This window comes from Euleptes europaea, chromosome 21 (genome assembly GCF_029931775.1).
Source record: "Euleptes europaea isolate rEulEur1 chromosome 21, rEulEur1.hap1, whole genome shotgun sequence".
Lineage (NCBI taxonomy): Eukaryota > Metazoa > Chordata > Lepidosauria > Squamata > Sphaerodactylidae > Euleptes > Euleptes europaea.
The window spans coordinates 19,576,316-19,601,816 of record NC_079332.1 but is presented as its reverse complement, the minus strand read 5'-3'; the positions used below and the strand labels follow the sequence as shown (position 1 = coordinate 19,601,816).

At 58.1% G+C, this 25,501-nt stretch overlaps 2 protein-coding genes and 1 pseudogene across 2 annotated transcripts; 1 reads left to right on the top strand and 2 right to left on the bottom strand.

The window, feature by feature from the left end:
* Positions 1–14,538: 14,538 nt before the first annotated feature.
* LOC130492416 (hemoglobin subunit alpha-A-like) lies at positions 14,539–15,171 on the bottom strand. Its single transcript, XM_056866164.1, has 3 exons — positions 15,077–15,171; positions 14,764–14,968; positions 14,539–14,667 (listed from the first exon to the last, which is right to left on the bottom strand). Exons 1-3 carry the CDS (start codon positions 15,169–15,171, stop codon positions 14,539–14,541), a joined length of 429 nt encoding a protein of 142 aa, XP_056722142.1.
* Positions 15,172–17,630: 2,459 nt separating this feature from the next.
* LOC130492417 (hemoglobin subunit alpha-D-like) lies at positions 17,631–18,332 on the bottom strand. Its single transcript, XM_056866165.1, has 3 exons — positions 18,234–18,332; positions 17,908–18,112; positions 17,631–17,759 (listed from the first exon to the last, which is right to left on the bottom strand). Exons 1-3 carry the CDS (start codon positions 18,323–18,325, stop codon positions 17,631–17,633), a joined length of 426 nt encoding a protein of 141 aa, XP_056722143.1. The 5' UTR covers positions 18,326–18,332.
* A 5,934-nt stretch (positions 18,333–24,266) lies between these two features.
* Positions 24,267–25,446, top strand: LOC130492488 (ethanolamine kinase 1-like; annotated as a pseudogene).
* The last annotated feature ends 55 nt before the right edge of the window (positions 25,447–25,501 follow it).

Here is a 25,501-nt window from a genome sequence, read left to right as displayed (position 1 = left end):
GTCAGACCTAAGATCTCTGCGGTTTCCAACCAAACCTGATGGCTGTACTAGGGCAGAATCTGGAAGTTGATCAGACCTCCCTTCCTCTGATTGCAGAGGGCACCAGAACTGAACTAAAACCCCTTTCCTGATTCTCACCTGCCTTCTGTGATTTCCTCCGGAGGTGCTGGGCTGGTTCTTGCGATCCTGTTGGGTTCCAACGACACCCTACCAGGGTGAGTGAGGCCAGGGTGTCCATGCGTAACTCTCTCAACCAAAAAAGGTCGTGCCGGCAGAAAGGACTCAAAGGCACCCTGGCCCAGCACCCCGAGCCGGGTGGGTAAGAGGGGGGCAACACCCCATCTCTCCCCCCTTCACGAGCACGGCACCAGAAATGATATGGTAAACAAGGGTTCGTGGGGGGAGAGAGAGACCTGCGATCGTTATTCAAGAAAACAGTTTATTTGCAGCTGCTGACTCAGAGGCCCTAGTGGGCAAAAATCTCTGAGCCCCGATCATACTGAGGAAGGGATATTTATCCAAATTCAAGATATGACAACCCATCAACATTCAGGGTAGGCTGATAACACTCTAGACATAGAGGCGGCGCAGTACAGTTCAGTTCTATCCAGTTTCTCCTATCAATGTTTATAGTTCACTCTGACTCTCCATGACTCTTAACCCACTTCCTTAGCACACAGACATACAGGGATATTCTGCCCAGCAACAAGCTATTCCCTGGCTGTCCTAATACATTTTACAGAAAGGAAAAGAGATTATTACAAATTGCCAAATCAGTGGATCTTCCATAGTCAGGGGAAGTCTACCTGCTGTCACAGCCCCCTCCCTTGGAACTGGCCCCGAGGCTCTGGGAAGGGCTGCTCCTCCCAGCAGGAGATGCCCCCCCTCCAAACCACACAGAGGCCTCTCAGCCAGCAGGGGGTCCCCGACATAAACCCCAGGTTGTCCCCTCAGCTCCCCTCACTCTGTACATCCCAGCAAGGGGGCTTCTTTGTCCAGGAGGGCTTCCCATACCCTGCTTGGGCCAGCTCTGGATGGGCCCCTGGTGTGGCCGGCCTTCCCTGTGCTCTCCTGCAGCAGGGGTTGCTTCGCTCTCTTCCCAAGAACCTCTTCCCATGAGCCTGGGCCGCCTGGCACCCACCCAGATTCATGGAATCATAGAGTTGGAAGGGGCCAAAGAGGCCATCTAGTCCAACCCCCTGCACAATGCAGGATCAGCCTAGAGCATCCCCTGACGAGTGTTTCTCCAGCCTCTGCTTAAAGATTGCCAGTGAGGGGGAGCTCACCACCTCCCTAGGCAGCCCATTCCACTGTCAAACAACTTTTCCTAATATCCAGCGAATACCTTTCCACCCTCAATTTAAAGCGAGTCCTCTCCTCTGCTGCCAACAGGAACAGCTCCCTGCCCTCCTCTGAGTGACGGCCCTTCAGATACTTCAAGAGAGCAATCCTGTCCCTGCTCAACCTCCTTTTCTCCAGACTGAGCATTCCCAACTCCCTTAGCCTTTCCTCGTGGGGATGGGTCTCCAGGCCCCTGACCATCCTCATCCCTTTTCTTTGCACCCACTCCACTCTGCCCACGTCCTTTTTGAAGGGAGGCCTCCAGAACTGCTCACAGGACTTCAGGTGCAGACTGACCAATGTGGTGTACAGCGGAACTATGACATTTTGATGCACCCCAAGATCGCATTAGCCTTTTTTGTCGCTGCATCACACCTGGGCTGTTCCTTTGTGCCCCTCCAGGGAGCCCCACCCGCAGCCCCTGGCCCTGACGCAGGCAGATCAGGAGAACCTGCGCTACCTGTGGGCAAAGTTCTTTGAGGAGGCCGAGGAGAATGGCTGGCTCATCCTCATCAAGTAAGGCTTGTTCTGCGGGGGGGGGGGGCTTCTGCAGTCAGCTCCTCCAATGGCAGCTGTTGCAGGAGGAGGCGCGTGTAGCCACCCGCCTGGTTCTGGAGGGGGGGCGGGCATGAGGGACCCCTCCCCAAGATCTTCAGTTGTTCTCACTCTCCTGGAAGACACAATGAGCCTCAGGCCCCGACTCCTATTTCCTCTCCCTGGGAGAGGGTCTGTGTCCAGCCCAGCCCGGCTCCTGCTCTTGAGGTGGCCAAAGGGCCAGCAGCGGAGGCGGTGTGGTGCACAGAAGCAGGGCGAGTCGCTCACCTGCGGCTCCTCTGCCTTTCCCGGCAGTGTCAGGCCTGCTCTCTGCAGAGACTGCCTGGCTGAGAGTGTTTTGGTTTCACCAGGTGCTGCTCAAGGTCGGCCCTGTTAACTTCCGAATTCCTATTCTGACTCTGACTCCCATGGGAACAGCCCTCGTGGGGAGGGGGGTTGCCATGGCTGCCAATGCTATCTTGATATGACCAATACTCTTTCATATAGGCCTTATACCGTGCATCATGCCTTCGCATTCCCCCAAGGCAGAAAGAGGCACGCACATTATGGGAAGGAGCAGGGGATGTGCCAGGGTACCTCTCCGCTGGGGGCCTGGTGTGGAACGCTCTTTCTTCAAGGGTGGGAAGAACAAAGGTTGCACCAGAATTGTGGTACAGTCAAAGGGGCCGTGGCTCAGTGGGAGAGGCTCTGCTGGGCATGCAGAAGGTCCCAGGTTCAGTCCCCAGCAGCATCTCCAGTTAAAAGGACAAGGTAGCAGGAGATGGGAAAGACCTCTCTCTGCCTGAGACGGCTGGAGAGCCGCTGCCAGTCTAGACAATACAGACCTCGATGGACCAAGGGCCTAATTTATTGTGTGTGTGTGTGTGCAAAAGGACTGCCGGTTGACCCTCTTCTGCTTTGCGTCTTTGTAATGGGTGGGGCCAAGAGCCCCGTGGCACAGAGTAGTAAAGCTGCCGTACTGCAGTCCCAAGCTCTGCTCATGACCTGAGTTCGATCCCAACGGAAGTCGGTTTCAGGTAGCCGGCTCCAGGTCGACTCAGCCTTCCCATCCTTCCGAGGTCGGTGAAATGAGGACCCAGCTTGCTGGGGGTCAAGGGAAGACGACTGGGGAAGGCACTGGCAAACCACCCCGTAAACAAAGTCTGCCTAGGAAATGTCAGGATGTGACGTCACCCCATGGATCAGGAATGACCCGGTGCTTGCACCTAATGGGTGGGGCAGGGGAGTGGTGGGAGGGCTGGGGGCCGCCACAGCACTCTGTCCATGTGGAACAGCACCTTAATGCTTGCTGCAGCCATGAGTGGGGGTCCTCTGGCAGTGTCTGCACATTGGACAGCGCCTGCAAAGGCCTCTCTGGGGAGGCTGGGGTTCAGCGCCTGGGCAGCTCCGACAGTGGCTGGCGAGCCTGAGAGAAGCTAAAGAGAGCATGGGTTGGCGTTGCAGTGCTGGCAGCTCCCAGCCATCCTTGTGGACATTTGTATGGAGCTGGAGGTGCAGGGACGCTCGTGGCCATGACCTCCCAGTGCAAGCGGCGTCCATGGGGGGTGGGGGTGGCCCGCACTGCTCCCCTGCTCCCTGCACCCTGAAAACCCCCAGCAGTCGGCCCACTGTGACATCTCGGCCAGGCGTCTCCACACGGGTGGCTACCTCGCTGCTCAATCAGCCTCCTTGGGTCTTGCCCTCTTCCAAGCTTGGATGTCCCACGGCACAGCTGCAGGGATGGCCGGGGCCTGCAAAACTCACGGGAACAGCCATCTGTACAGATGTGCAGGTCCCGTGTCTTGCCCCATTGGCTAGAGACCGTTTTTTGCTGTGGTATTTTTTGTTTAATGCCCGTTCTGGGCTGTTCCGGAGGCATTTTGGCCTGGAAAGGGTTAATAAAGGTGGGTTCTGCGCGCCTTTTGATTTCTAACTGTTCTGGGGGCCCTGCAAGGCAGGCCACTGTTTTTTTTTTTTTTTTTTGCTGTGGTATGATTTGTCTAATGCCCGTTCCGGCTTTTCCCCGGGCCCTTTGGATTAAAAAAAAGAGGGGGAAAGCCATGATCGATTTGCGCCCGTTCTGAAAACTGCTGAGAAAGGGGTGTGCGCGCGGGGGGGGGGGAGGCTCTCTGGCCAAGGAGCCCCCATCACCGGGTCCCGCAGCAACAGCCTCCGCCGGCCTCTGGGCCAGAAGGGGGGCGGGGGGGGGGCGCCTCCCATTACAGGGCTGCCGGCGTCGGGCGGTAGGGGAGGGGTCTCACAACAGATTGTGCGTGCGGGGGGGGGTTTAACACCCTTCCCCACCCCGAGTGGGCTTCTGGAAAGGGCTGGGGCTGCGGGGGGGAGCCGCCCCCCCGGGACCCTCTCTGCCCCCTCCGTCCCCGCCGGCGGGAGGCGCCCGGGCGTGCCAGAGCTGGGGCTGGCTGGGCCCCGGGGGGGAGGGGGCGCGGCGCTGGGGCCCCCTCCCTCCCCCGCCTTCTCCTCGCGCGCCCTCCCCCCCTCCCTCCCCTCCCAACGGCCCCTGCCGAGGGTTCCGGGGCTTCTGCGCCCCCATGGCGGCCCACGGCGGAGGGGCGGGGAAGGCGGGGTGAGTGGGGCCGAGCCTCTGCGGGGGGGGGTCTCCCTGGGGTCGCCGGGGCCCCCTTCGCCACCGGCGGGAGGCTTTGGGGGGCGGAGCTTGAGGAGGGCGGGGTTTGGGGGAGGGGAGGGGCTTCAGGGCCGTAGAGTCCATTTTCGGCCAGTTCCTCCAGGGGAACCGGCCTCTGTCGGCTGGAGATCAGTGGCCATAGCGGGAGGTCTCCAGCTAGTACCTGGAGGTTGGCAACCCCTCGGTGTGTGTGTGGGAGGGGGGTGCCTCCGGCCCTGCTGCGCAACGGTTGGAGAGCCGGAGCCAGGTTCGAATCGCCACTCTGCCCCCTGGCCGGCCGGCCAGCCAGCCAGCCGGCCACACACGCTCGTGGCCCAGCCGACAGGGCCGTTGTGAGCGGACCCTGGAGGCCAGGGGAGCAGCCGCCGCTGCTTCGAGGCCCCGGCCGGGGACAAAGGAAGGCCGGCTGGGAAACGGCCCGACGCTGCACTGTGCTCCGGCTGACCTCCGTGGCCAAGCGCCTCTCCCCCCCCCTCGCACCCCCAGGCTTTTGGGGACAACGAAGGGAACAGCCCCTGTTGGCCAACAGCCTCTGCAGGGACACTCCCGCCCCCTGGCAGCCTGGCTTCCTCCCCGACCCACCACTCTCCCCCCCCCCGCCGCCGCCGCAAAAGGGGTCCTCCACAAATTACCCCCGCTGTCATTTCACAGAGTTCTCTGCTCTGGTTAGACCTCACCTGGAGTACTGTGTCCACTTTGGGGCACCACAATTTCAGGAAGATGTAGACAAGCTGGGACGGGTCCAGAGGAGGGCAACAAAGATGGGGAGGGGTCTGGAGACCAAGTCCGATGAGGAAAGGTTGAAGGAGCTGGGGATGTTTAGCCGGAAGAGGAGAAGACTGAGAGCTGGGGATACGACAACCATCTTCAAGGACTTGAAGGGCTGTCATATAGAGGAGGGCGCTGAGTTGTTTTCTGTTGCCCCAGGTCAGACCAGAACCAACGGTTGAAATGAAATCACAAGAGTTTCCATCTAGACATTAGGAAGAATTTTCTAACAGTCGGAGTGGTTCCTCAGTGGAACAGGCTTCCTCGGGAGGTGGTAAGCTCTCCTTCCCTGGAGGTTTTTAAGAAGAGGTTAGATGGCCATCTGTCAGCAATGCTGATTCTGTGACTTTAGGCAGATGATGAGAGGGAAGGCATCTTGGCATTCTTCTGGTCACTAGGGGTGTGGGGGGGGAGGTAGTTGTGAATTTCCTGCATTGTGCAGGGGGTTGGACTTGATGACCCTGGTGGTCCCTTCCAACTCTAGGATTCTATGATTCTTCCAGCTTGACCCTCCAACCAATCAATAATTTATTTGCAGCCATAGAACATCAAATAAGACACATTTGCATAGTTAAATGTGTGTGTGCACGTGTAAAGTGCCGGCAAGTCGCAGCCGACTCACGGTGACCCCTTTTTTGCGGGTTTTCATGGCAAGAGACTAGCAGAGGTGGTTTGCCAGTGCCTTCCTCTGCACAGCAACCCTGGTATTCCTCAGTGGTCTCCCATCCAAATACTAACCAGCGCTGACCCTGCTTAGCTTCTGAGATCTGACGAGATCAGGCTAGCCTGGGCCATCCAGGTCAGAGTGCATAGTTAAATAGCATAGGATAAAAACAAATACAAAATAGATTTGCTATTTAAAATTGTTAAATGGTTAAAAATGGCAAGATTATTGAAGTGCATAACTAATTCATATCCCGAGAGGTACAATTAGAATGCTTGATAATATCCTAAAATTACAGAGACTAAAACTAGAAGGAAAAATAAATAAATAAACATGCATTCAAACTGCAGCATCAAACAGTATTCATTCTCTATTCCCTTAGCTATTGTAGGTTCTTAAGCACACTCTGCCTGATTTTAATTGCTAGCCAAGCAAACCTGACCATGCTTGCAGATAGGTTAGCCATAGTATCCGATAGGAGGAGCTCTAAACGTCGCTTTCTTAAAGGACTGGGGGCAGTCCACTAATAACGGGACCAATGAGCCTGTACGAATGTGATCGTAAAGATCACACTCAAATAGCACGTGCTCGGTGGTTTCAAGTACGTGCTTCTAATGGTTGTTTATTATATAACCCATCCAACTAGAGTTTTTGAAAATATAGCTACGTCAGCATAAAGCAGAAATGAGATATGCCTATTGCCAACTTTTGGGCGGTGGAATTACCTGTCTTTAAGATGCCTGGTGATATCATTTGTGAAATCATTAAATTATAGAGGGGCAAGTATGCATCCCTGCTTTACTCCCTTCTCGGTCTTAAATAAAATCTGTGAGATGACCTCAGTTCCCCTCACACTGTGCGGCCCAGCAAGGGGCTTCTTTGTCCAGGGGGGCTTCCCACGCCCTGCTTGGGCCAGCTCTGGATGGGCCCCTGGTGCAGCCGGCCTTCCCTGTGCTCTCCCGCGGCAGGGGCCGCTTCGCTCCCAATCTCTTCCCAAGGGCCTGGGCCTCCTGCTAGGGAAGGGCTTGGCACCCACCTGGGCTGTTCCTTTGTGCCCCTCCAGGGAGCACCACCCACAGCCCCTGGCCCTGTCGCAGGCAGATCAAGAGAACCTGCGCTACCTGTGGGCAAAGTTGTTTGAGGAGGCCGAGGATAACGGCCGGCTCATCCTCATCAGGTAAGGCTTGTTCTGCGGGGGGGGGGGGGGGTACTGCAGTCAGCTCCTCCAACGGCAGCCGTTGCAGGAGGAGGCGTGTGTAGCCACTCACCTGGTCCTAGAGGGGGCGGGCATGGGGGACCACTCCCCAAGATCTTCAGTTCTCATGTCTCCTGAAAGACAAGACGAGCCTCAGGCCCCGACTCCCATTTCCTCCACTGGGAGAGGGTCCGTGTCCAGCCCAGCCCGGCTCCTGCTCTTGAGGTGGCCAAAGGGCCAGCAGCGGAGTTGGTGTGGCGCACATAAGCAGGGCGAGTCGCTCTCCTGCGGCTCCTCTGCCTTTACCGGCAGGCGCTGTGCCATTTCCTTCCCGGAAGTCCTTTTAAGATGCAGGTGTGCATCATGCCTTCGCATTCCCCCGAGGCAGAAAGAGGCACGCACATTATGGGAAGGAGCAGGGGGTGTGTCAGGGTACCTCTCCGCTGGGGGCCTGGTGTGGAACGCTCTTCCTTCAGGGGATGGGAAGAACAAAGGTTGCACCAAAATTGTGGTACAGTTAAAGGGGCTGCGGCGCAGTGGGAGAGGCTCTGCTGGGCATGCAGAAGGTCCCAGGTTCAGTCCCCAGCAGCATCGCCAGTTAAAAAGACCAGGCAGCAGGAGATGGGAAAGACCTCTCTCTGCCTGAGATGGCTGGAGAGCCGCTGCCAGTCTAGACAACACGGACCTCGATGGACCAAGGGCCTCATTCATTGTGTGTGTGTGTGTGCACGCGCAAAAGGACGGCCGGTTGACCCTCTTCTGCTTTGCGTCTTTGTAATGGGTGGGGCCAAGAGCTCCGTGGCGCAGAGGTGTAAAGCTGCAGTACTGCAGTCCCAAGCTCTGCTCATGACCTGAGTTCGATCCCAACGGAAGTCGGTTTTAGGTAGCTGGCTCAAGGTCGACTCAGCCTTCCATCCTTCTGAGGTCGGTCAAATTAGTACCTAGCTTGCTGGGGGTAAAGGGAAGATGACTGGGGAAGGCACTGGCAAACCACCCCGTAAACAAAGTCTGCCTAGGAAACGTCGAGATGTGACATCATCCCATGGGTCAGGAATGACCCGGTGCTTGCACCTAATGGGTGGGGCAGGGAGAAGAGGGAGGCAGACCCTCCTCCCACGGGCACAGGGCACTGTTGGTGGGCTCCATCCTGGCCTCCAGTTTGCTGCCTCCAATGCCAGGCTCTTTCAGCAGCAAGTTCTCCCTGCCCAGCACCCTGCAGCTCCACCTCCTGGGCCCCCTGGGGCCTCCAATCAGCTGCCCACTCCAGTCCTCTGGGGGGGGGCCTGTTTGGGGGGCCTGTGTGGGGTGCTGAACACGCACACTAAGGCATGTCTTGTTTTCTCCGCTTGCGGCAATCCTTTCTCCTCCCTGCAGATTCTTTACAGATCACCCTGAGAGTAAGCAGTACTTCAAGAGGATCCCAACAGAGGGGGCATACCAGAACAACCCCCTGCTGGCCTTCCACGCCCGGCGAGTCATGGCAGCTTTAAACCAAGTCTTTGAAAACATCGGCAACTGGCAGCAAGTCCACAAGCTGCTCGGATGCGTGGTGGACAGCCACAAGAATGTGCACAGAGTGCCGGTGGCCATGTTCCAGGTATTGGTGCCCAGCAACAGGCAGGAGGGAGAGGATGCTGCGCTAACGTTAGAGGAGGCAGGCCCACTGGGCTGAAGATATCCTTCCAGGAGGGGAGGGGACCTTCTTTGCCAGGAAAGGGGGCTGCAGGAGGCCGGGGGGGGGGTTGCTGCCCTCCTGCTTTGTGGGGGCCCCTGTCTGGATCCCCTGGCAATGCCAGAAGGGGAGCCTGCCTTCCTTGGGGACGCCAGGCGGAGGAGAAGGGGCGGCGCAGGCTGGGCCTTCTTGGGGTGGTGGTGGTGTCTCTCCACCGGCAGGGCAGTCCAGCTTGGGGGCCGCCTTCCCAGTGGCCCAGACCTTGGCGGGCTGTCGTGAGCCTTGGGGAAATCCCCAGCAGACCTTGAGCACCTTCTCTCGGCACAGGCGATGTTCGGGTCCATGCTGCGCACCGCCCAAGACCTCCTGCAGAACGCGTTCACCGATGACATGTTGGTCTCTTGGGAGAAGCTCTTCGGAGCACTCTACGAAGAAATCGCCGCTGCCTACGGCCGGAACCCACATTCTTAGAAGAGGCTTGCCCAGCATTCCCCTCCCCCCCCCCCGCTTTGTACATTTGGGCCATTGGGATGGAGGTGATGAAGGGGGAGGGCCAGAGTTGGTCTTGATCCCTCCCACTGCGGAGGACGGAAACCCTTCCTGGCAAGGCCAGGGGCCCTTCTCCGACCCTGCACAAGGTGGCCCCTGCACGTCCTGTGCCTTATAGCGGCACTCTTCATCCACAGTCAGAGAGGAGGGTCGAGGGGAGGCAGGAAAGCCCAGGAACTCCTGTAGGAATGGAGCTGATGGAGCATTGTGGCTGGGGGGCGGGGGGCAGTCCAGTCTCTGGAGTCTGCCTTGGGTTCAGGTCTTCCCAAAGAGCAGAGCCGGACGACCCCTGAAGGAGGGCACCAGCACCACCTGGTGGACGATGGTGTGACCGCCCTGTGGGATTCCCCTCTGCTGTTCCTCCCTCCTGCGGATCTCTCCTCTCCTCGGCCCCCTTCCCAGTCCATCAGCTGCACGGTCACCATCCCAACTGGGAGGGGCAGTAAAGACCTTCCCAGGACGCAAAAATATCAGGGGAGCCGTGCTGGGGAGTCTGGAGTGGGGCCGGGCCATCTAGCAGCCTCTTCTTTCCCATAATGCCCCCCTCGGGTGCCATTTATTTATCTCCAAACTTTTTTTTTGTCAATGCAGATTTGCAATACGTAATGAGAATAACTTAACTGCCTCAACAGTATTAAAGCTGCAACTGCTGCCTGAAATACCAATAAAGCCGTGGCAGAACAGATGTTGTCCTGTGTCATTCATGACGGTGTCCGGCCAATGTGCCAAGGAGAAGGGGATGGTGGTGGCACCGCCATGGTGCCACCACCAGACAGGCCCACAACCCGCCTCCCCTCTGAAAGGGAAGGGAACGGAGCAGCAGCCTGCAGAGGTTTCCGCGTGGTGACCAGCCAAGGTCGCTGTAGGGCGTTGCAGTTCATTAATTTTCCCAACACTCTGCGGAAGTGGCAGAGGGCTAGCCTGCCTGTTCCTGTTGGCAGCAGAGGAGACCCTGGAGAGCCGCTGCCGGTCTCGGGAGACCATACTGACTTTGCGGACCAAGGGTCTGATTCAGTAGAAGGCAGCTTCATGTGTTCAAGGATAGGACTCACAATGATGGGTTTAAATTATGGACGGAAGGTTACCGGCTCTGGCTATTAGGGGGGAAACATTTTTACCATGAGAGCTGTTCATCAGTGGGATCGGCTGCCCAGGGAGGTGGTGAGCGAGCCTCCCCCCTTACTGGCAGTCTTCAAGCAGAGGCTGGACAAACCCTTGTCAGGGGTGCTCCAGGCTGATCCTGCATTGAGCAGGGGGTTGGACTCGATGGCCTGTGTCCGGCCCCTTCCAACTCTATGACTTCCATGACTTCTGTCAGCAAAGCACAGACGGAAGGGGTCTGGCGCAGCCCTGTCTGAGGAGGGGGCGCACAAAGTCACTCGGTGTTACAGATCCCTCTCCACCGTCCATCCACCAGCAAAGCTGGATGCAAAAAGCACCCACCATCCTGCCCCTCCCACCCTTCCGGCCACCTCTCTTGAGACAACCATGGCGAAGAGTCCTGGAAACCTGAACCCCTGGTGGGTGACGCTGACAGGGCCCTTCTTGCGCCCGGCGTCTTCCGCACCCAGACCGGCTGAGCTCAGTTGAGACAGCCTGTCGCCACCTCCAAGGGCAACCTTAAGAATGCCTTCCTGGGAGTAAGCCCCGCTTGTTGAGGATTGCTCTCCGTTTCTGGTGGATTTTCCCCCCATGAGCCCTGTGGAATGGTTGCTTGTAACCCTGAGGACCTCTCTACCACGGCCGTGCTTTTCCTTGCCCAAAGGGGTCCTGTCCTGAAATGAGCTGGTGGAGGCTTCAGGAGTTGAACCCAGAGCCTGCAGCACCGCCTCGCCCACCGACCCAGCCCTTGGCACAGGAGAGCCTGCAGCCAGGGGACCTGTTTCAGCGGCTGCCCAAAAGGGGAGGAGGAGCAGCCCTGGGATTGTTGAGGTTTGGCACCCCTGTTTGTAGGGCGGGTGGGTGTGTAGCTGAGGCATGGCAATATGCTGGCAGCATGGTCCTGTGCTGCAGATGTATCTGCAAGACACACACACACACACACACACACACCCAGCACTGTACCTTCCGCTATCAACAGTTGATGTCAGAGGAAGAAGCATTGGGGCCACTGGGTGGGGGGGCTACTTTTTCCTCTCTGTATGTGTGTGCGTGGGGGTCTGCGTATTGGCCGTGCATCCCCAGGGAGCCTCCCTTTGGGGGTTTGTGGTGGGGGGGGGAGGACTTGTGAGGGTCCCAAGGAGAGCCAGAGGTTTGCTCTCTCCCTCGGCTGTTTCTGCACATGGCTCCCTGGATTTACAAAGGGCCCTTTCTCCAGAGCAACTCAAGTCTCCCCACCCATGCCATTATTTATTTGGGGAATGTGTGTGCCAGATCCCCACTGACCTGCACTGACCCCCAAGGAAAACCACCCCCCACATCTGTAATGGTGCCAAGAGCCAGGGGCTGGGGGGAGGGGTGTCCCTGCTGGGATTGACAGCCTGCTTTGGAATGCTTGGAGGGGCTGCCAGTACCTCTGGCATCCTAAGCTTCAAGGGGGGGGAGTTGAGACATGGGCTGAGCAGGCTCAGGATGCCGACTTAGCCCTGCACCGCCCTCCCCAGGCCCTTGATGGAGCCCATTCTTATGCCAGTGCGGCTGAAGCATGGCACTAGGGGAGCCAGCCGCCAGGAGGGACCTGGGGATCCCTTGGAATTACAGCTCCTCTCCAGACGACGGAGATCAGCTCCCCTGGAGAAAATGGCTGCTCTGGGCTTGGTACCCCACGGAGGTCCCTACCCTCCCCAGGCTCCACCCCCACATCTCCAGGAGTTCCCCAACCGGGAGCTGGCAGCCCTACGCGGATGGCTCTGAGGCAGCAGAGCGTCTCCTGTTTACACCAGTCTGGAGCCCCCAAGAGCTGCGATGGAGAAGCAGTGGGCGAGGGAGGGGCCCAGGGGGGGACATTTCTCTTTGGGGCACTGGCTGCCAGACTATGCCCTGGGGGGGGCTCTCACCTGCATTGGGACTGAGCCAGCTGGCTTGTCACTGTTAGCCCCCAGGCTCCGTCCTCCCGTTTTCTGGAGACCCCAGTGGTCAGACCTGCCTCTCCTGGCTGGTGTAGAAATTGGAAGGCTGAACTAGGAGCTGGGGGCCCTGGGTTCGAATCCCCCCTCTGCCATGAAGCTCCCTGGGTGATCCTGGGATAAGGACTCTCTCAGCCTCACCGGGATATTTGTACGGGTAAAAGTGGGGAAGGGAGACCCCCCCACACACATGTTATACTGCTCTGAGCTCCTCAGAGAAACCCCAGGATTAAAAATGCACCGGGCAGCTAGAAGCCAGAACAAACAGAGGGGCCGCCCCATAGGCCAGCTCAAAGCGAGGATCCTTGACATAGAATCCAATACCGCCCAGGCAGCCTGGGAATCTATAGTCAATGACCCCAGTGGATCCCAGATGCCCAGTACCAGCTGCAGACGCTCAGAAGCTCTGCTCTGCATGCCTGGAGAGGGAGGCAGGATCTTGACAGGCGCTAGGGATTCTCTCCACCCCCCAGCATCCTGCAAGGCTGGAGCTGTGGCATGCACCTTCGTCCTCTTCCGACTTCCTCATCCGTGTCCCACCCCCATTTCTTCCCCTGCCCAGGCATCCCCTGTTCCCACTACACCCCTCCAGATGCAAAAATCATTAAAAAAAAAACCCAACCATTTGGCAGCAATAAAGGGAGGGGGAAATCCCCCCCCGCCCTTTAAGACATCAGACACAAATCCAGGAAAGGGTGCAGGAAATCTGTCCTTCCTAAAGTGTCACAAGACAGAAAAGGGTCCACCTGGTCTCTACTGGGGCGACCAGGAGCTGCCGTCGTGTGCCCCCCCCCCTGCTCCCTGTCCTCTCCCTTTTCTGGTCAAATGCAGAGGAGCTCCCTCCCTGCCTGGACCTCCCTGCCTCCCCAGATGGACAGCCCCCTTGGGTGCCAGGCCTGAAAGCAGCAGCCCTCCTCTGCGGGGCGCCCCCCACTCAGAGGTAGACTGCCTCTGAACCTGGAGACAGATCGCGATAGGTAGCCGTGTTCGTCTGTCTGCAGCAGAGTGCAGGTATCTGAAGAAGGGAGCAGTGAGGCTGCCCCAGACGTTGTCGGTCTTGAAGGTGCTGCCGGCCTCCTGCTCTCTTCTGAGCCCTGGGGGTTTCCCCCTGCCGCCACCCTGGCCTGGCTCTTCCCTTGGTCCTAATCCCACCCGAAGGCCAGCCAAGCAAGCAGACCTCCTCAGCCCTTGTGGCCATGAGTTCCAGAAGTTAGCCATGCCAGGCTCCGCCCCTCCTGGAGGGATCCCGGGACTCTCTGCTGCAGGACCCCTCCCACCACCTTTTTTTTACTCGGGAAAGGAGTTTTGCTGGGGGGGGGGGTCCTACACTCTCCAAGCCTCGTTCTCAGCTAGCTTTTGGAGGGGGAGGGCAGCCAGCCTGGAGGGGGGGGGCATGCCCCGTTCAGCTTCGGCCGCAGCCGTTCCGCCGCCCTTCGGCTGGCCCTGAGACTAGCCTGCCCCCAACCGCCGCCCGGGGGTTCCCGCATTCCCACGTTCCTCCCCGTGCACACGCCCATGCTGTTTTCTCTGTAGGGGTCTGCTCGAAGACTCCTGAGACCGCTCCTGGCCTGCGTGTGCGCGGGGCAACCCGCCGGGCGCAGTCGGCCGAGCTCTGCCACACAGGGGAGCCTTCCCAAGAGAAGAGACGGGGCGTGTGGACGCGTTCCGGGGCAGGGTCTGCGCGGGGAGGGGGGGCTTTCAAAGGGATGCAGCCCAACCGTCCCGCCCACCCCCACCGGGCATCTTCCCAGATAACGGTGGTTGGGCTTGTGGCTCGAGGTTGCGATCCTCAGTTCATGCCGGGGCCGGAGACAACGCCTGCCCCATAGGATCCCCCCCCCGCGCGCGGGGAGGGGCAGACCCCCGGCCGAAAGGGGCAAGAGGAGGCGCCTCCTCCAAAGGCAGCTCCTTGAGATCGGAGCAGAGGCGCGGAACTGGGACCTCGGGGATATGGGGGCCTGCCCCAAAGCCCAGCCCCCCCACCCCCCCACACAAAGAGGCTGGCAGGCGGCATGTTCGACGGCCACAACTTTATTGGGAGAGTGAGAGAGCCAAAGCGGGGGGTCGTTCGGCCTCTGGATGGGCGTCGGGGCTGGCGGGCCTCTAGCGGTACTTGGCAGTGAGGGTCTTGCCCACCAGGGTGAGGAACTTGTCCAGGGAGATGTGCGCCTCGGGGGTCAGCACGCCGCGGCAGTGGGCGGCGATGGTCACCAGGATGCACTGGCTCAAGTGCTGCAGGAGAGAGGGGAGGGAGGGAGGCGTCAGCGGGGGCGCGCAGGCCGAGCGCCCGGACGCCGTCGGGGAGGGGGCGTGGGGGGGCACACTCACCCTGAAGTTGACGGGGTCGACGCGCAGCTTCTGGGCGTGCAGGTCGCTGAGCTTGGAGAGGGTGCCGGCCACGTCGTCCATGTGGGCCACGGCCTCCGACAGCGCGGTCACCACCCGCTTGCCGTGCGCCTTGATGTCCGCGGAGCCCGCGCTCACGTCGAAGTGGGGGAAGTAGGTCTTGCTGGTGGGGTACACCGCAAACATCCTGCCGGGGGAGAGGAGAGGAGAGGCGAGGCCAGGGAGCGCGCTCAGTCGGCCCGCGCCCCGCAGCCCCCCGCCGCTGCTGCCCCCCGCCCCGACGGGGCGGCCTTACCTGGTGATGGCCTCGGCACCGAACTCCTCGGGGTGGGCGCTGACGTGGCCCCAGATGGCCTTCACGCGGGCCTTGTCGGTGTCGCTGAGGGGCATCTTGGCGCGGCGGCTGCTGCTGCTCTCCGGTGCCGCCGACCGGCCCCGGACGCCCTTATATCGGCCCCGGGCGGGGGGCAAGCTCTCCCTCGGCCCCGCCCTGCGGCTCCGCCCCCCGGCCCCGCGGGGGACGGCAGGGCTGGGCTTCCTAGGCGCAAAGCCTCGCACGGGGCTGGCCAGGGAGGGCTGGCCAAGTGGCCCCCCCGTCCCCACCAGGCCGCTAGGGAGGTGCCCGGGAAGCCGAGGAGCCGGGTGCGTGGGGGGGGGGTCTCCCAAAGGCTCGGGCTCGACCCCCGATCCTGCCCTGTCTCCACGGGTCTCCCTTCCCCACGGGAGCCTCACTGCACCCCTGCGAAGTATAGAATCATAGAGTTGGAAGGGACCACCAGGGTCATCTAGTCCAACCCCCTGCACAATGCAGGAAACTCACAACTCCCTCCCCCACACCCCCAGCGACCCCTACTCCATGCCGGGAAGATGGCCAAGATGCCCTCCCTCTCATCATCTGCCCAGGGTCATAGAATCAGCATTGCTGACAGGTGGCCATCTAGCCTCTGCTTAAAAACATCCAGGGAAGGAGGGCCCACCACCTCCCGAGGAAGCCTCGTTCCACTGACGAACCGCTTCGACTGTTAGAAAGTTCTTCCTAATGTCTAGACGGAAAGTCTTCTGATTTAATTTCGACCCGTTGATTCTGCTCCGAGCCTCCGACCTTCTGGGGCAACAGAAAACAACTCGGGCATGCTGACGGAGCGCCTGCCCCCCCCAAGGGCCCCTTTAGGGCTGGGGGGGGGGGTTTAGAGCCCCACCGGGAGCCGCGGCCGGGCTGTCGAGGAGGCTGCGCGTTGCTCGGGTCCCCCCTCCCTCCGTCGGAAGCGGCTGAAGGGCGAGACCCGCCCCGCAGACCCGACGGAGCAGGCTGTTCTGCTTGGGGGGCAGGAGCTAGCAGGCATTCAGGGGCACGGGTCTGACCCCGTCCCGTCCCTCCATCACACGCGCACTCGCACGCGTGCTCTACCCCATGGGGCCCTTCGGAGGATGCCCTGGCGGACAAATGGAGCCTCCTTGTTCGGAAGCAGTGTACCTCTGCACGCCAGTTGCTGGAGGTTCGAGGGCCGTCCAGGGATTCTCGCTGCCCCTTCTTGCCCGCCCTTGGCTGACCCAAAGCCCAGAAGCAAGGCACCGCGGCCCGGCCTAGGGAGTGGCCTGTATCCGGTCGGCCGATTGCCCCCTCCGCCGTGCACCCCCCTCCCTGCTCTCGTCCAGCTTGACCCCATGGCGGGGCGTGACCCCTGGTCTTTGCCGAGACCCCCCCCGCAGACGCACACCACGGGTGGGGGAGCTTCACCCAGCGACCTCTGTGCCACTGCAGAGCGCCTCGCTTTGGCCTCTCATGAACAAAGGAGCCCCAAGGTCATTGTCCACCACTGAGCATGTACAGAGTTCTCTAGCCGCCCGTAAAAGGTGGCTCCGAACCGGAATGCTCTCCCTTCTTGTGTGTGCGTGGGGGGGGGGGGCTTTCCCTCAGGTGTGGTCCCGGTGGTGTTTTGGGGGACCTCACCCGACCCTCCCCGTCTTCTGTGGCCCTCCTAGCTCCCTGCTACCAGGCGGGGCTTTTTTGGGGGGGGGGCTGCAGCAGCTTTTCCCTGAGGCCGAATCGACCCTTCCGGCAGTCCCATCGCTTCAACCATTTGGGTCCCCAGGGGGTGTCATAGCCTGTCTCCCTGTTCTGGGGGTGGGGTGGGGTCCACACACTGCTGTCCCCGGCTGGGCTTGAGCTCCGTGTTCGGCTTGGAAGCCTCCTGCATTTTAGAGGCCCCGCTGAGCCCCCCCCTCTCCAGAGTAAAGGTAAGGTCCAGGTCCCCTGTGCAAGCAGCGGGTCAACCTGACCCATGGGGTGACGTCACATTCCGACGTTTCCTAGGCAGACTTTTTGTTTACGGGGTGGTTTGCCAGCGCCTTCCCCAGTCGTCTTCCCTGGACCCCCAGCAAGCTGGGTACTCATTTTACCGACCTGGGAAGGAGGGGAGGCTGAGTCAACCTGGAGCCGGCTACCTGACACCGACTTCCGTGGGGCTCGAACTCCGGTCGTGAGCAGAGCTTGGACTGTAGTACTGCAGCTTTACCACTCTGCGCCACGCCCCCCCCCCGAGACCACCACCCCATTCTCCCGGAGGCGTTGGCACCCCTAGGGGAGGCGTCCCTGTCCCTTGGGCAGCCCTCCTTCCCCACGGGGGCAGGCCCGCTGGGGCCATCCCCCTGCGCCCTCCCCAGGCCCCTCGGCTTCCCTCCCCGGTGCTCCCAAGCGCGGGGCGGGCGCGGCAGACACGGAGAGGCGGAGGGTCGTTCAAGGCGATTTTATTTTGCTCGAGCAACAACACGCGCGAGTCGTGGGCCGGAGCGCGGCGCCCCGACGGCGGCGGCTTGCGGGCGGGCGGCTTGCGGGCGGGCGGCCGTCTTCACCGGTACTTCTCGGCCAACACGTCGCCCACGCAGCTGAGGAACTTGTCCCAGGCGGCGTAGGTCTGCGCGTTGAAGTCGCTCTTCAGGTGGGTGGCCAGAGACACCTGGATGCAGCGGCCCAGCAGCTGCGGGAGAGAGAGAGAGAGAGAGAGTGGGAGAGAGGCGCGTCAGGTGGGGAGGGCGGCGGCGGCGAGACCCCCCCCCGCCGCCGCTCCCGCCGCCCCAGCCCCGGGTCCGGGTCGGGTCCCGCCGGGCCCGGCCGGGCCGGCTTACCCTGAAGTTGACGGGGTCCACGCGGAGGTTGTAGGCGTGCAGGTTGCTGAGCTCGGCCAGGTTCTCGTGGATGTGGTCCAGGTTGTTGAGGGCGTCCTCCAGCGCCTTCATCACCTTCTTGCCGTGGCCGCGGATGTTGGCCGAGCCGGGGCTCAGGTCGAAGTGCGGGAAGTAGGTCTTGGAGGTGGGGTACACCACGAACATCCTGCGGCGGGGGATGGAGAGGCAGGGCTGCAGGAGGGGCAGCGGGCAGGGGGGCGCGGGCTGAGCCCCCACGCCGCCGCCCGCCCGCCCGCCCGCCCGCCCAGCTCTCCGGGGTGGCTCACCTGGTGAGGGACTCGCAGCCCAGCTCCTCCTGGATGCTGGACACCTTGTCCCAGCTCTGCTTGAGAATGCGGCGGTCCTCGGTGGTCAGCATGGCTGCAGAGGCGAAACTTACTCGACGGCGGGCGAGCGGGCGGCTGGCTGGGACGGGACGGGCGGATGGGGAGCCCCGCGGCCGCGGCTCCTTTTATGGGCGCTGCCGCCGGGCCGGCCTCTCCGCCCCTCTAATCTTATCGCGGCAGGGCTGGCGGCCCCGGGAGAGACACCGGCGGGGAGGGGAGGGGAGGGGCCGGGAGGCCTCCCCAGGCCAGGGGCGGGCCTTTGGGAGGGCATCAGATGCTGGGCGAACGGAGCCCCCCTGCCCAGTTTCCTTTTAGGAACATGCCGCCTCCCTCATGGAAAAGGTACTTTGCTCTCAAGAAGATTAACTGACAACTAGACCAAGTTGCCCCTCTCCTGTTCACCCAAGAGGTTCGAGAAAAAATAGCCCCCCTCACAAAAAGACAAAGGACCCTCTGGCTAAAAAGTATACACACACACAGTGAAGCCCTAAGGTGGTTTTGGTTTTTTTTTACTCCCTCCTTTCCCCCTAAGCCACACAGGTTGTCCTAAAAATGTCTATATCCCAAATATATATTTATCCTAACTTTACCAGCCCACCAATTTTGTTGCACTGTTGTAACACCAATATTTGGCATTAGACAATCCACCACCCTCCCTCCCTCTCTCTGCTTGAACATTAATTCTTGGATGCCTATTGTCCCACCCGGTGGTGGTGGAAACTGCCCCAATTTACACCTTAGGCTTTTCAAGGCAAGAGGTGCTCAGAGGTGGTTTTGCCACTGCCTGCCTCTGCATAGAGACCCTGGACTTCCAACCACATACGAACTATGTCCAACCCTGTTTAGCATCCAAGTTCTGATGAGATTGGGACCCACCGGGGCCACCCAGGTAACATAAAACCCTGTGATTAATTTCTGTGAATAATGCAGCTCTAAGTTATTAATCAACAATGATAATGTATGAATAAAAGCAACATTTGAGGTAGTGTGTTCATTTTGACGGCTGCATTTGCCCCCAGCCAAGTTAATTTGTCATGTCAAAAATCGTAAAAAAAACCCCGCAGCTCTGCATATAAATATAATGGCAAATAAGGGAGGCCCCGTAGTGAGCCTCAAGCTGGACGGCCTTGGAGAGGCAGGGAGGCATGGCTGAGAAAGCTCTTTCTCTGACCCCTTTTTGCAGTTTGGGGAGGGCGGGGTTTGGGGAGGGGAGGGGCTTCAATGCCATAGAGTCCAGTTGCCAAAGCGGCCATTTTCTCCAGGGAAACTGATCTCTGTCAGCTGGAGATCAGTTATAATAGCAGGAGATCTCCAGCTAGTACCTGGAGGTTGTGCAAAAATATAAACAGAGTTGCCTAAGGGAAAAGCTTATTTAGAAATTGCAACAACTATGGCTCAAAATAAGAAATAATATCACTTTGTCTGCATAATATTGCAGATTAGATATATTGGTGCCAAATATATTAAACTATAGCACTGTAAAAAGAAACTCTGACAATAAACTATTTCATTTGTATTAAACTCATACAATAATTTTGCAAATAAATATAGGAGTATAGCCATTGTAATACTTCTTACAATAGGTTAATAGGACATTTTGCCTCTGTGCAAAGGGACCAGGAAGCTGAACACCTGGATTTCCCAATCTGCATACTTGTAATAAAACACACTCTCACCAGAGGAGGAGACAATGATGCATTTATTTATGTATATCCTGCTTTTTATCCTGACACTTGGGACTCAAAGCAGCTTAAAACATCCTTCTCCCCTTTTTCATTTACCAACCTGCAAGGAAGGGCAGGGTGAGAGTTTGTGACGGGGCCCAAGGTCCCCCGGTGAATGTCCATGGTAAAAGTGGGGATTCAAACCCGCATTGCCCAGGGTCCTAGTCCACCCCCCTATCCATTGGTTCTCAGCAGGCTTCAGAGGTTGCCTTGGAGGAGGAGTTCCCTGATGCTGAGAACAGAGGCATTCCACACATTACCCAGAGGCAAGCCAGATTTACCATGGAGCTAGGCTTGGCAGGTCCCTCTTCGCCACCGGCAGGAGGCTTTGGGGGTGGTGCCTGAGGAGGGCGGGGCTTGGGGAGGGACTTCAGTGCCATAGAGTCCAATTGCCAAAGCAGCCATTTTTTATCGGCTGGAGATCAGTGGTAATAGTGGGAGATCTCCAGCTAATACCTGGAAGTTGGCAACTCTCTATGGAGCCTACCCTCGCCATGGAAGGGCCCCTTCTGCTGGCTCCTTGTTGCACACCTGTGTTGCAATCATCCGGGGCTGGCATCAGCATACCCTGACTCGGTGGGGCATCCACCAAGGCCCAATGCTGGTGCCCTCCCTGGGCTCACCTCCCCTGCTGCCAAGCTTCTCGTGGTGAGCCTGGACGTCAACCACGCTCCCGGCTGCATGCACTGCCCAGCACAGTGTGCCAACGCTGGAAGGCACGGGAAATGAGCAAGTGCGGGGCAGTTTGGGGGAGGAGAATGCAGGCAGGGTGCAGGGGGATGGGAATGGGAATGGGGGGCACAACGGCAAAAAGAGGAGGGCTTTCTGAAACCAGCCCTGCAAACACCTCTCTGGCACATTGACACTATGGGCCAAACCAGACGTGTGCTGCTCCAGCTTTGGAAATACTGGGAGATTTTGGGGGTGGAACCCGAAGAAGGTGGGGTTTGGGGAGGGGAGGGACTTCAGTGGCCCATAATGCCATAGAGTCCACCTTCCAGAGTGATAGAGATCAGTCCCCCTGAAGAAAATGGCAGCTTTGGCAATTGGACTCTATGAGAGGGCCGCCGTGTGCCCGGTCCTTAAGTTCCAAACACACAACACTCAGGACCTGCAAGGCTGACAGTTTTTAAATTGATCCTTCATGCTGTCCCTTTAGTATCAGTTGGATCCTCTAGCTATTATCAGGTAACTTCATTCCATGCAACGCTTCCATTTCCTGTATCCACTCAATAAACCTCTGTTAAAGGGACATGATACCCCCACCCCCCATCTATTTGGCTACCTCAAGCACATGACCTATGCATACGAAGAAGAGTTGGTTTTTATATGCCAACTTTCTCTAGCACTTAAGGAAGAATCAAACCAGCTTACAATCACCTTCCCCTACCCACAACAGACACCCGGTGAGGTAGGTGAGGCTGAGAGAGCTGTGACTAGCCCAATGTTAGCCAAAATGCGCTTTGATTGGGGAATTAGTGCGCATATGGCAGTTACAATATTTATATAGCGGGATTGCAACCAATGTATACCAGAGATGAAATCTGTGACCTTAGAATAATGACAGAGGCAAGGGATTCCAAATTAAGAGAGTTTATGTAGTTCAAGCATTCAATGTAGCAAAACACACATACATACAAAGAGTCTAGGAATAAAAGGGAGGAGTAGAGAGATGTTTGCCAATGTGGCAGGCCCATGATCATGGGATATACTGCACCTGTCCTGGACCGGAGTTGTCCTGAGTTCCGAAGGCTAAGATACTGGGGAAAGGGGGTTCCCGGGGACTCGACCAGCGAGGCAAGAGGGAGCGTGACCGGGCTGCTCAAAACCCAACTCACAGAGTGATGGCAAGTATGGCGGGGAAGACCTAAGGTAAGGTATGGATAGTATGGATCCCAGATATACTGTTCTCTGGGGGTGGGGTGATTGGATTACCCCTTTGTGGTTCCCGTGTGACAAAAGGTGACAAAGACCCTAATGGTCGGCTCCCGGGGTGAGGCAATGGGCAATTTGCGTAAACTATCCTATTTCCATTGATTTGTGCAATTCCAGGAGAATCAGGAGTTTCTGGCAGATGGGATTAACGATCGTACACAAAGCCGCTAGTATCTGTCTCCAGGGCACGTCATTTTGCAATGCCGGAGGAACGGACTCATCGTTGGTAATAGGATGTCTTCTGATAGGCTATCAATCATGCTGATGAAGGAGACAAGGGGGGGGAGGACTGCGTGTGTGCCTGGACATGTCTTGCAGAATGACAGCTTACTGGAGACTGGGTCAGAGAAGATGGATTTCCTCTGGTTCTCTCCAAGAAGTTTCTCCGTCCGTGCTTCCTCCTTGTCAGTTTCACTGGCTGTCGCAGGAGCCTTCCCCATTGTGTTTGGGGCTTGGCGCGCATATGGAACAGTGGTAGCACGCATCTGTTTGGGTTGCCATGACCAGTCCAGGACATTGGCAACCCGTTTCCTAACAGCAAGGTCACCCAACTGGCTTCATGTGGAGGAATGGGGAAACCAACCTGGTTCTCCAGATCAGAGTCCACCACTCCAAACCACCACTCTTTTTTTTAAATATTTTTTTATTATTTTCCAAAATTATTAATAAAAAGATTAACAATAACATATATTGAATAGAGGAAAAAAATTGACCTCCCCTGCTTCTCCCTCCATCCTGTAATAGATTTGTAATCTCTTTTGTATAAATTTCTAACCCTAATACCATTTTCCCCAAAGGGCAACCCTAAAATGCCTGGGTGGGGGGGAGAGCTGTTCCACAGTGCCCGTGGCCATTGCTGGGTAGTTGCTGCATTCACCGTGCCCCCCTAAGGAGGTAGTCCTGCTGAAGCCCATGGACTGATAAGGATGTCTCTCTGGCTAGGGTGGCACTGCCAGTGTGGGGCAGAGGATGGTGCTTGGCTGTGCCCTCTTCTCAGAGACTAGACATCCAGCCACAGCTCGAGGCGCTCCTGCCACATGCCCTCCTGGCAACTGTGTGTGTTGAAGCAGTGCTGAAGCAGGCCGCTGCCCCCCTCCCCCAATACCGGCCAGTTTGGGCCAGCTGGGGTTTCCAGGTCCTTTTCAAAGGCAGGTTCCCCATAGCCCCCGCATTGAAGTGGTCCGATATAGAGGTCAGCAGGGCTCAGGCAATGGTGGCCAGTCAGAAAGGGTGCGGCCACTGTCCGCCTGCCATTCCCAAAAAAACTCCCCAAGGCAGTGTGGAAGACAGATCTGTCTGTCACATTCACGTGTCCTCCAAGCAATTGAGAAAATCACCTTTGCAAGGAAACGAACTGATGCCATTCCTACGGATGCCAGAACCCAGCCCCGCTCCTCACTCCTACACACCCCCAGCTAGCTGTCTGTGGAGAGGGAGCCGCCCAGCCAGCCGGGCTTTATCATCCCGTTGCAGGGACCAGCAAGAAGGGTGGCCGGGCAGCCAGGGAGAGCCAGCTCTCCCCTCCCACTCTTGCCGTTTGCAGCTGTGTCAGGAGGACGGCTCTTTCTGGCAACCTGGAGCATTTTATCCAGGAGGATTTGGTCATTAAAGCAAATACAGAGACACATTTTAATACAGGTATTGATTGTAAACATTTTTATGCCGCCTTTTCATTCAGTGTGGAGCCCCAAGGCACCAAAGGCTCAAAAACATGAAAAGCTGCTTTTAAAAAGCCCAGTTATATAAAACAACGAAAACAAAATTTAAACAAAACACATAAACGGGGGGGGGGGGAATCAGTGAGGGAATGCCAAACAAGGCAAAAAAGGGGGAAAGGACGATAGAAGGGGATCAAGAAGCCTTGCTGGGGAGAGGGATTGCATTGTTTTAGTGCCAAGGCCAAGAAGGCCCTTCCTCACCCATCCAGCCTCAGATGACTGGAGGCACCCCAAGCAGGACGCCCTGAAGATGACCGGGTGGGTGGGGGGCGGCAGGTTCATGAGGGAGCAGGTGGTCCTTAAGGGACGCCGGTGCCAAGCCAGGTAGGGCTCTAAAGGTCAATACCAGCACCTGGGGTCAGGCCTGAAGGCAAACTGGGAGCCAGTGCAGGTGGAAGACCTGGAGTGACACGGGGACCGACGACCCCAGTCCACAGTTTCTGGACACTCTTCAAGGGCAGGCCCCCATGGCATTGCAGCGCTCTGATCGAGACATGAGTAGGCCGTGCAACACAGAGCTTCCCTGGGAGGGCTTTGTAGGGCAGAACCCCCACCACCCCACACACACGCCTCTCCCTTCACGCCTCTTCTCCGCCATGGCCAACTACATCCACGTGCCGCCTGGCTCGCCAAAGGTCCCCATGCTGGACATCACCGTCAGCAAGAGGGACCCTTTGGGCAGCAGCGACGGCGGAGGGGCGGGGTACCGCCGTGGTGCCTTGCTGCTGCTCAGCCGGCTCAGGCCCGACTGGAAGCCCAACGACGTGACGCTCAAGCTATTTACAGAAGGAATTACCAACAAGCTTATTGGTTGTTATGTGGCTGAGGAAATGGATGATGTGGTCCTCATTCGAATTTATGGAAATAAGACGGAGCTGTTAGTCGATCGAGAGGAGGAAGTGAAGAGCTTCCGTGTGCTGCAGGCCCACGGCTGTGCACCTCAACTCTACTGTACTTTCACTAATGGTCTGTGCTATGAGTTTATGCCAGGAGAAGAACTGGATCCAGAACTTGTTTGCAACCTGGTGATATTCTGGCTTATAGCTTGGCAGCTTGCTAAAATACATGCTATTCCTGCTCACAATGGATGGATTCCCAAGTCTAGCTTATGGCTGAAGATGGGGAAATACTTCTCTCTCATACCAAAGGAATTTGCAGATGAGGAACTGCACAAAAGGTTTCTAAGAGATATCCCAAATCCTCAGATCCTTCAGGAGGAAATGACATGGATGAAGGAAAAACTGTCCAACCTGGACTCACCAGTGGTACTTTGTCACAATGATCTGTTGTGTAAAAATATAATCTACAATCAAAAACAAGGTGATGTTCAGTTCATTGACTATGAGTATTCTGGATACAATTACTTGGCTGACGACATTGGAAATCACTTCAATGAATCTGCAGGAGTGAGTGAGGTAGACGATAGCCTCTACCCAAGCAGGGAACTGCAGGAGCCGTGGCTGAGAGCTTACCTGGGAGCCTACAAGGAGTAGAAAGGGTTTGGAACCAATGTCGCCGAGAAAGAGGTGGAGGGGCTGTGTGTTCAAGTCAGCCGGTTCGCACTGGCCTCTCACTTCTCCTGGGGATTATGGGCCCTGATTCAAGCAAAATACTCCACCGTGTGGGGTGGGTGGGGGTCCTGCCCTACAAACCGCAGGGGTGGGCCAACAACGGCACGTGGCACCCTCTGCCCTGAGCATGGCGCACCGCGCAGGGGGCCAAGGCGCATGCGCCCCTCCAACGGCAAGCCCCGCCCCCTCCCCCGCGCCGCTCTAGGCCTGCGCGCCTCTCTTTCCCTCCCTGCCTCCCTCCCTCCCTGCCTGCCCGTGGC